This window comes from Saccopteryx leptura, chromosome 2 (assembly GCF_036850995.1).
Source record: "Saccopteryx leptura isolate mSacLep1 chromosome 2, mSacLep1_pri_phased_curated, whole genome shotgun sequence".
Lineage (NCBI taxonomy): Eukaryota > Metazoa > Chordata > Mammalia > Chiroptera > Emballonuridae > Saccopteryx > Saccopteryx leptura.
Window position 1 is genome coordinate 32,927,087 of NC_089504.1, and position 10,672 is coordinate 32,937,758.

Below are 10,672 nucleotides of genomic sequence, written 5' to 3' on the forward strand. Positions count from 1 at the left end.
AAAACTTGGACTTGGATATAAAATAATGTTGTGTTTTTCTGAATCACATATTATTTTAAAATGCCACAAGGAGAAAGAGTTGAGCATAATTTTATTCTCCAAATATAAAGAAAGGAAGCTTGACTTTTTTAAAAATTGAAAATATTGGTGCAAACAGATGGGTGTATTTACCACTTTGGGTGAAATCATTCAGAAATTACCTTAATCTATACAACTCCAAATAGAGCAGAAAGTTGGGATTTATTTGATAAGCCTAAAAAAAAAAGAAATCCAGGTAATTTGGGGTTGGTCATCTATCTCTTGCCCAAAATTCTAGCCTTATTTTTAATCTTTACTTTTAGCTCAACCCCCATCTATCAGTTTTACCCTATCACCTTTTAATTCCACTTTTAGGAGATCATTTCTAAACTGCTTATTTAAAACTTTAAAAATCTAACAGAGCCAGAAGCATCTTCCCTGCATTAGGAGGTGATTTTAGTTTAAAGTGCAAAGTTCCACAATACAGACATGCTTCCGAGTTTCCATCATTTAAATTCTCAGCAGTCTTTAAGGGTGGGAAACTTGTATTTCCTGAATGAAGCTCCCTTTGATCGAAAATTACAGCAATTTCTACACCTCTCTTTCTTGCCATCATCCTCAAGGCTCTATGCCCATTTTGAGTGCTGGTGGCATTTTGCTTCAGGTATAAATTTCCCAATAACCTGAGATCTTTCCCACAGTTGTGTGTGCCTGCCCAGTTTAAGGACAGGGAGAGATCGTTACAGTTCAATCACTGAATTCCATCATTAACTGCATTTCATGTCACATTTTTAAAGAATTCAATTTAATGGTAGAAAGCCACTGGGTAAAACCTGCTCCCATTCCCTTAATTAACAGATCTGTGGGGTGGTTCTCTCCCATCCTACCCCCCGCCCTTCCAAGTATAGATTTGTTTTCAAGGGATTGCTGCAGAAAAGGAACGCTGTGGGGGAACACTTAATTGACATTTCTAGACTAGGAATGTATTACCACTCCTTTATTTTGGTCCACTCTCAATCATTCGGGGGTGGTTATATTTGGAGTTACTCTTTCTTTTCCCCTTTTTGGCTGCCCATTTTACTGCCCTTCAGCATTTCCACTGAAATGATGTAAAAATCAATCTGGGAAAGGCATGCCATTCCTTGAAAATAACCCTGGTAAAGCTTGAGTCATTAAGACAAAAAAAATTTGGCTAACCTGAGGGTTCTACATTTAAAACATCATAATCCTACATACCTTCTGTATGGCTCTGAACACATTGTGAAGTCTTTTCACAAGCATTTACTAAAACTTCTGCAGAATTTAATTAACCACATGATTTCTAACCCCATATCAAAAATAACTGTTGCCTGTTGGTACATATCCCAATCCACAAAGATGGGAATTTTTATGTATATATACTCTGTCATTTTCACTTATAATGAACTATTGTTTTATGGCCCTTTAAAAATTAGAAAGTGCTTTCATAATTGTTTTATGTCATTTAGTACTCACAGCCCTTCTCTGAATTGTATTCAACTGATGGGGAAATTGAGGCCTAGAAAGAAGTGTCATGCCCAATGTCATATAATTGGTAGGTGACAGATCAAGGCCTCCTATTTGAGTTCTCCAAGTCCAGCTTGCTACCATATACATCCTATTGGCTTCCCAAATCCCAGTTATCCAATCAGCATCCAGTTCCCCTCTCCAGCCACCCTGCCTAGCACTGTAGGCTAGGGAGTGATTCTTTTTTTTTTTTTTTTTTAATTTTTATTTGTTCATTTTTAGAGAGGAGAGGGAGAGAGGAGAGAGACACGGGGGGGGGGGGGGGGGGGAGGAGCTGGAAGCATCAACTCCCATATGTGCCTTGACCAGGCAAGCCCAGGGTTTTGAACCGGTGACCTCAGCGTTTCCAGGTCGACGCTTTATCCACTGTGCCATCACAGGTCAGGCCTAGGGAGTGATTCTTGTTAGAGAACTTTCGTGGGTTTGCAAATGCCTGAGATAATGGTCAGGATAGTGGGAAGACTGGCACAGAATTAAATGTCTGAAGAAGTCTTGGAGTCAAAAGCAAAAAGAGAGCAGCAAGAGAACAAGGCCTTTCCCCCCTGAGTGGTATAAAGAGCACCCAACTTAAAAGTCCGGAGAAACCAGCTGGAGCTGTCCCACATACTGATAAACCACTGTTTACATGCTACACAAGGCTTCACCTCTCTAAGCTTCGGCTTCCTCCTGGGTGACATATGGGGGAGGCTGAGGACCACTCCCACTGTAAAATTCTCTTTGTGTCTGTGAGATCATGAACAACTTCCACACCTGGCCCTGTGTGTGGCACAGAAGTAAGGTGGATTAGTGAGGCTCCAGCTTCTATCTTCTATGGAGGGAGCTGGCCCAAACTGCATCTGGCCAGTTGCCCATTCTGCAGCTGCAGAGGTGTGAAGACTGTGCATTTTGGGGTCATGTAAACATGAGCTGACATCCTGTCTCCCTCACTCTCTGAATGTGTGTACTGGGCAGATTAATCTCTCCATTTCCTCATTTATGAAACAAGAATAATTAAGATCTACCTTCAAGACATTTAAAAATAGCTAGTGAGTGGTCAGAATGCATTCTCAGGTCTGTCTGATTCACCAGTCCTAGCTCTTACTATGAGGATTAAATGAGATACAAATGTACACGGCCTGGCACCCAGACCCAGTCCCCTCAGGTTGGACAGAGGAGAAATGCAGAGGTTTTTGCACTTTTGAGGTCACATGTCCCTTTGAAAATCTGCTGAAAGCTCCCTTCAGAAAAGTGATCATAAGATAATGCCAAGTCAGGAAGTGCACAGTCCCTCTAGTCCATGTGGGGTGGCCTCCTGTAATAGACTTCAAGTTAAAGCACCCTGAGAAAACGGATGTGAAGGTGCTAAGCTGCAGGAATGCAGAGTATAACAATTACACCTCTCAAACGGGAAGGACCCACTTAGTCGCTCGCTTGAGCGGGCAGCCGAGGAGGCTGGCTGCGGAAGGAGGGGCGCCGGGAGGAGATGCACGCTCACCTTAAAGAAGCCCTTGCAGCCCTCGCAGGTGCGCACGCCGTAGTGCTGGCAGGCAGCGTTGTCCCCGCACACGGCGCACGTGCCCTCACCGGATGACGAGCTCCTGATGGGCGGCGACGGCAGGCTGGGGCTCTCACCCAGCAGGCTGGACGCGGTAGGGGAGGCCGTGAGGCCGAGCGGCGGGAAGGCCAGCGCGGCCGGCCTCTTGGCCAGCTGCAGCCCGTACGGGTGGCCCTCGAGTACGGCGGCCTGGCTGCTCGCGGCGGCGCCTCTGGGGGGCAGGCTGAGCGCAGCGGCGGCCGTCGGGTCGTAGCCGAGGTGGTGGCCGCCGGCCGGGCTGGGCGCCGGCGGGTGCGGCGGCGAGGGCTTGAAGGGGAAGAGAGGGAAGCGCGCGGCGGGCACCGTGGGCACCGCTTTCATTGGCGGGTCCAGCAGCGGGCTGGGTGCAATGCAGCTCTGCGCCGAGGACAGCGCGTCGTCCCACAGCGTCCCCGCCTGCGCGGGGAAGCCCGGCGTGGTGGGGGTGGACGGCGGGGACTGCTTGAAGTACATGGAAGTGCTGGGCAGCACCTCGTCCTCCGGTCCGGAGGGGGGCGGAATGGATGGCTGCTGCTGCGACTGTTGCTGGTGATGGTGATGATGATGGTGGTGAGGGTGGTGGTGGTGGTGGGGGTGATGGTGGTGGTAGCCATGCGCGTGGCCCTCTTCCACCTTGATCAAGGGTCGTGGGCCAGGGGGCTCCATTTGGTACTGGCAGGGCTTGAATTCGTAGTTGCTCGAGTAGCCTTCCACGAAGGTACTGAAGCTGGGCAGAGATGTGGTGGCCGTGGCTGTGATTTCAGTGCTGCCGAGGTCCATGGTCAGCTTGGTGTAGTCAGGATTCATGATCTCTGCTGTGTATTCTGAGCTATAGGTCTGCGCTGCATAACTGGAACCTGGAGGCGAAGGATTATACTGGGCTTGCACGCAGGGCATATCTGCAGGGACAGGGAAAGGGTCTTTCAGAAAAGTCATCACTCTTTCCTAGCTAAGAGGTAGCACTGACGTCATTGCACTTTCATCTAGGTCGAGGAAATAGAAAGGAAGTGACATCCTTTCCTCCTTCTGCTAGCATAGATTTAGAGCCCCATGCTTCCTTACTTTCTTTCTTCCCCGGGAAGAAAGCTGAATCCCTGACAGACTGTCAAAGGGACCACAGAATGCCAAACCCCAATCTCCTAGGGACTTCTGAGCCCACCTCTCTTCCTTTCCCTGTCCTCCACCAGATCTCGGAAATTTGATGTCTACCCTCACAGGCCCAGTGATACTTTTTAAAGTGGTTTTGAGCCCTAAAATTTAATTGGAGTGACTTCAGCCACTAGTTGGGAGGACAAGAAGAAAGCCAGTGAATGCTCTGTTGGTTTATTTGAGGGGGGAAGAGGCCACTGGTCCCCTAAGTCTCTCACACATTGATTTATAAACCTATTAGGGAAAAAAAAAGTGTCCTCTATGGGACTTAGTGGCCAAGGGAAACAGTGACAGTCTAACATTTTATAAGTGCCAACTAAGGCTACCCACACACGTTGTGATTGCTTTCTCCCACCTCCTCCCCACTCCTCCAGACAGGGCTAGCAGCCTGCATAACTGGGAACCCTGTTGATGACTTCAGCCAGCTAGGTGGTGAGGTGGGAATGTAGGCCCAGGAAATGGACTCATGGGAGTTTGCACCATCTGTAAAGAAAAAGACCAGCAGCTGCAACAAAACACCCACCAAACCTGCTCTGTGTTATATAGAGTAGATATATATTTTTCCTCCAATTCTGACATAAAAAGGTATATAAGTGGCTGTTTTATGACAACAGTTTACAGCTATCATAATAGGCAAGTAAGTTTATATATTTTCTTTTGACAGAAGAATTAGTAACCTTAAAAAAGAAAGCAGTTTTTTAATAGGTTTAGTTTCTCTGCCAGTATGACTATGTTGAGCCCCAAAGAGACTGGTATCCATTTTGCTTACTATGGTTCAGGGAGGCTGAGCTGGATGAGAAGGCCCTGAGAATTATAGGGTCTAGTGAATGACCTACCTAACTATTTCCCTTTCTTTGTGGCTAAATATAAATGGTAAAATGGGCAATTTCTGGTGGTTGTTTTTTTCTGAACCAGAGGAAACCCGGGTTCTTAATGTCTATATGGAGTCTATGGTGTAAAAATTGTGACTAACAGAAAGGTGAGTACTTCACATTTCCTTTGACATCTTTCTCTTATTCACATTGCCAAATCTGATTGAGTCATGTGTGTATGGGATGAAATTTTGACTTGACAAGAGGTGATGAGGGCCTGTTGGAAGAAGCAGTGATGAGGAGGGGCCAGTTCAAGCCTTTATTTTTCAAGCAGGGCCTTAAAAACACTCACTAGTTTGAAGTTAAAGGATTACTTATCATGCTGTCAACTCATTGGGATGAAATGAAAGACTAATCATTTAAAAGAAAGAACACTGCCTGATGTTTCATCTATTCTCCTTCTCCCTTCAGACCTCTAGGATGTCTCTAGTCTTTTCTATCATTCTTCCTTGCCAATCCTACCTATTGCTCTTGTGTCTTTCTGTGGTTTCTAGCTAGAGTGTGAGTTCACTGGGACTGAGTTCTATTTATCTGCATAACTTTGGTGCCCACACAGGCCTGGCACCCGGTGTCTCTTTGACAAGTGCATAAAGAGGTGTTACAAGCCAAGCCTTTAATCCTTTATTTTGCCAACTCAAATTACTCCTTGGATTTCAGGTCAAATATTTTTTCTCTTTCCCTCAAAGCTTCAATAATCCATACTTCTGCACTCAAGTGATTTGGGTTATATACAAACAAAAATGTTCTGTATTGCTCTAAGTGATCCCATAATTCTTAAATGCATAAACTGCATATAAAAGGAGAGGGAAAATGACATCAAAATGTATTAAAAGATCCTAATCTATGGTGTATTTTTCTTAGGAAAAATATTTTTGAGAAATGCAATGCTTAATCTGGCTCCTCCACTGTAATAACAGGGCGTGGTATCCATTGGAGCTTCCTAGAAGGAAGCGACCTGTGCTGTGAAATTAGTGGCCAGCAGTCGCTCTCCTGGCGCTGGGCACGCTGACCAGTTTGTCCGCTGGCTGCATGGCTACCCTACCTACCTTTCCCAGGTCGGGAGGAATGAGGGTCGTGCCTTTAGACCTACCTGGAGGATATCTTGCGCGCTGAATGGTGGGGCTGTGGGTCTCTCCAGCGGAGGCTGAGAGTGAAGGAGGTGGTGACGTCCGGCTAGGCGAAGCTGCGGCGGTGCGACCCGGCTCCGCCGAGGGTCCAGTCTCAGGGCCGGGACTAGCCGGGCTGCGCTCTTCCGCAGTGGGCTCTGCGGGCACCCGCAGAGAGAACAAAGGTCACAATAAGTCCAGGCTGTCACCAGGGCCTGGGCTGGGAGTATTGGGAGTTGGTGGGGGCCTCTAAAAATGCAACGTTAATTACAAAAAATTATAAGGGTAAGGAAGCAGTGCTTAAGGTGATTGGATTCCCGGGACAAGAAGCATCACACCACCTTGGGGTAGCCGAGTAAACGTTGTCCTAGCCGTGCTCACTGCTGTTTTGTGGCACCCGAACCGAAGCTAAAGACGCGAAGCCTGACGTCGCCCAGAAATTGACCCCCACCCCCATTGGTTTGAGCTCACCAAGTCAGGAAAACAGAAAAAAAAAGAAAAAAGAAAAAACACTTGAGGAAAGAGTTCTGCCCGAATTCGGGGAGTCAGTGAGTGTATACCAGCGGGAAATAGTATTTCCAATTCCACCGCCCCCCCCCCCCCCCTTCAAATACAAATTTTACACGATGCAAAGGAAATGCACAAGGTCCGGAACGAATGCATGAATGCCCCGAGGAATTAAGAAAGTCAGAGCTTTTCATTCTAAATGCTAATGGAGCTTTGCTTCTCTTTGCTTCTATTAGCAGCGAGTTTCGGGGGCCAGGGGTCAAGCAAACAAAAGGGCACAGTGGAAACAGGCCCGCGCTGGAAGCAAGGCGACAAGGCGGATGGCGTTCGCAGCTGGTGGGGAGGACGGTGGGGAGGTCCCCTGCACCCAGCGGGAGGTATCCTCAAGGGTGGGCGACTTCGAGGCTCGGGGCCATCCGGCTGCCCGGAGGGGGCACATTCCGGAGGGCGCCAGCGCAGCTCCGGGGCAAGCGTCTCTGCGCATTGCCTCAGCGAAACTTTGTAGCAGTTCCGCCGGCCCCGAGGAAAGATCCCACTGTCCTGAACTCCGGCCTATAGCGCCCCCTTTGTCCGGACCCACTCACAGCTCCAGGGGAGGGAACGTGGAGCCAAAATAAACACAAACACCAAAATCCTCGAGAGTGCGCGGGCAGCGAGGGTCATGTAAATTTTGTCTCCAGCAGCCCCTGAGCCGAGGGTTTCCCTTAAGAAAATGAGCGGGACTCGGAGTCTTCATGCCCGGGAAGCCCTTGAAGGCCAGGTCATGAAGGATTCCCTTGACACCCCCAGCCCCCCAACCCCAGTCTTTGCTCCAGCCCCAGCTGATACTGTGGAAAGCTTGCGCAAGCTCTGGCTCAGGCAGGGACGGACCTTCCCACGGCTGTAGCTTGCGCTTGCAGTCCCCCACCCCTCGCATCTCCAGTGAGAGTCTCCAGCAACCTCCCACCATCTCCTTCAGCAGGTGCCCGCATTCCCACCCTTCCACAGGGTCTTTCAAGCGGAGCCTTTCTCTGACTCGGGTGGGGAGGGTCGCGTCTCTTCAGAGAAGAGGCTCTTCCCGAGCACCAGCGTTCGCGGGAAGGAACCACCCTACCGCTGAGCGGAGCGCCCCCTTGGCTCTCTCCCCCACCCCCAAAGGCCGGTTACCTAGGCAAAGCCTCCGCGCCTGGAAACACGTTCCGTGGCTCCTGCTCGCGGCCGCCGGGGCTGGGAGCACGGAGCCCAAGGGTTGTAAATTAGGAAGAAATAACTACCTCTGTCAAAGCCCCTTTCTTTCTCGTGGGCGGACGAAAGGAACACCCCCGTGTTCCCCTCCCCGTGGTAAAGCGTGTGGAGGAAACCGTGAAACGCACCATTGTGACCCGGGCTCCTCCGCGGAGTTTCCAACCCTGGGGAGCGGGGGCGGAGGTTGGGCGGGGGCAAGTGGAGTGGAGGAGAGACCGACAGAAAGGGAAAGACCGAGATTCTCAGAAAGACCGAGAAATAGGAGAGACAAACCGCGGGGAGAAATCCTGCGAGCGCAGGGGCCGAGGCTCGGGAGCGGGTGGGTGCGGGGGGGTGGGGAGGGAGCGGGTGTGGAGGCTGCTGTGGCCTAAAGACTCTTGGATATTCATATTGGAGCATCTTGTTCAGCTAAGGTAACTCGACTACACTGTAACTTCATTCATTGTGCCCAGTAGCCGCGTTGGGCAGCTTTCTCTTTCCCCAACTTAGTTCTAGAAAATATTACTTCGTCGTGGGAAAAGAAAATTCAGGATTAAATTGGCGATGAAATGACTGAACAGGCGCCCTGAACCTCCCTCCTGGCACCCCAGGGCTCCGGGATAACAGCCCGAGATTTCTGATTACCAACTCCTTACAGCTAGCTCTTCCCTTTGGAGTACCCGGAGGCATCAATAAAAGGCAATCTTCAAGAATATTCTTTGAAATCAAGGGACAAATTGCTTAAACCTCACGACTGCCTGAAGTTTTCAGCTGGTTCTAGAGGTGCCTTTGGAAGTCAGTCTCCGCAGGCTGCTTTGGCACGACCGCGCTCCTCTCACCATCGAGAACTTTCATTTCTATCAATAGTAAAACAGAGCAACTTCTCCAAAAGCGCGAATTCTGTCAGTTAAGAGTAAAACATGCCTTTCCCACACTGAGCCAAGCCTTACGGATAGGGAGCCCGTCTCCACGCGTGTCGGAGCGCGGGAGCCCGCAATTACACCCGATTACCTCCGAAGGGAAAAGTGTAAACGGGCAAGTCGGCGACGCTGGGCAAACGTGCCTAGCAGAACCCTAGGCTCATTTCAATACAATAAGCCACATTCCTACAATTATGCCCACTTTCCTGAGATCCTCCGAGCGTCTTTGCAAACTCCAGCCGCTGCCGCCCAGACCCCTTCCCTCCCAAACTCTCTCCCAGTTAACTAGCTCGGAGTCACTCTTAGTTTGTATTAACTTGGACCCACCGGAGCCCCTATTTTCAATCCTAGTTAAAAGGCAGGAAAATTACTGCCGTTCATCACCGGAGCTGCAACTCCCTGCCGCGGCTGCCGCCGCCACCGAGAGCATCATTACCATGACAACTAGAGCCGAAATACCCTGAATTACATCGCCGGAGCTGCTACTGCACAAATCCCGGTCCTCCTCTTTGTTAGAGGCTTTTCGCCCCTTCGGGTGAGGGGAAGAATCCCGCGAGCTCCAGATATCCCCGCGGGTCTGCTACAGGGGAAAAGTTTAGGATCAGAATCCACCCGCCGCTCCACCAGCAAAGCCGCAGTGAGGAGGCGAGGGGGGGAAAACCCCCAACTCAAAGTTGTCAATTTCGGGAGCGGCGCTTCTCAGCGCGCCAACTTTTTAGCAAGTCCCCCAATTAAGTGGGTGAATCTCAAATACGTACTTGAGTGCTGTGGCGGTTCCGTCTTTAGAGAGAGTTTCTAGAGAGCTGCCCCGAAATCTGCACTGGGAGGGGAGTCACAGCTGCTGTCCCGGAAGGGCTGCGGTGTACAAGCCCAGCGGCTCCCAGTGGCGGTGAGCGGCTGGCAGGGATGCTGCGATCCCGACTCATGGGAGGGCGCCGCCGAGGGGTTCCGCGGGCGTCCTGGCTCAGGCTGCGACCCGGGGCAAGGATGCCGCTGCTGTTTCCACCTTCACGGCCACCGCTGTCAGCGTTGCAAAGTGCGCCCGGGAAGGGCGTCCGGCTGCCGCGCGGCGCTGCACCCCCGAGCGCGCAGGGCGAGAGGGGTGTGAGCACTCGGGAGAGAGTGGAGTGTGTGTGCGGAGCGTGTGTGCCCGCGTGTCTGTGTGTGCGAGTGAGGGAGCGGGTGTGAGCTTGTCTGTGTGTGGGGAGCGGAGGAGGAGCAGAAGCTAGAGGGGTGGGGGGCGGGAGGCAGGAGACTCCGCTCTCCCGGCTGCGCGTTCGCTCGCTCTCTCGGCACGTCATTTATGCCACAGGAGCCCTAGCGGCCTCTCCATAGAGTGCCTGGAATGCGAGACGTCAATGTGACGCCATGGGACGCTACGTCACCCTCCTCCTCCCTCCCCTGGCCCAGGCGGTTCCGCGTGTGCGAGGGAGGGTGTGTGTATGTGTGTGCGTGTGTGTGCTTGTACGTGTGTGTGCGCGCGCGCGTCCCCAGGCCATTCGCCGGGCGGCACAATGGAAACTACGCGGCGCAGCCAGCCCCAGCCCTGAGGCCTTTCCGATACTCGCTGGCAACCCCTTTGCAGTGGCGCTGCTCGCCCGGGCACGAGTCTGCGAGAAAGAGCGGCGGCCCGCCCTCCGGTCAGGGAGGACCGCCCAGCTGTCAGGCTCGGGTGGAGTAGAGTTGGAGGAGTGCTGCTGGCTCACCTCCGAGGCTGCCCCGAGGCAGCGAGCCAGGGCGAGAGGGTAAGGGAGAGGACAGCTCTTCCGAAAGGGAAGGCTCCGCCAGCCAGTTTCTCCG

General features: G+C 51.4%; 1 protein-coding gene across 2 annotated transcripts in view; it reads right to left on the reverse strand.

Annotated features, from left to right (window-relative positions):
• Window positions 1-10,055, reverse strand: part of NR4A3 (nuclear receptor subfamily 4 group A member 3) — a 34,903-nt gene extending 24,848 nt beyond the window's left edge. The window contains exons 1-4 of one of the 2 annotated variants that reach the window (XM_066367565.1): window positions 9,631-10,055; window positions 6,227-6,400; window positions 4,620-4,747; window positions 3,038-4,014 (exon numbers count right to left, since the gene is read on the reverse strand). In XM_066367565.1, coding sequence (XP_066223662.1) covers window positions 3,038-4,012 — 975 coding nt within the window. In that variant the 5' untranslated portion in view covers window positions 4,013-4,014; window positions 4,620-4,747; window positions 6,227-6,400; window positions 9,631-10,055. The remainder of the gene's footprint in view (window positions 1-3,037; window positions 4,015-4,619; window positions 4,748-6,226; window positions 6,401-9,630) is intronic. The other variant, XM_066367564.1, reaches the window with a different exon arrangement.
• Window positions 10,056-10,672: the final 617 nt, after the last annotated feature.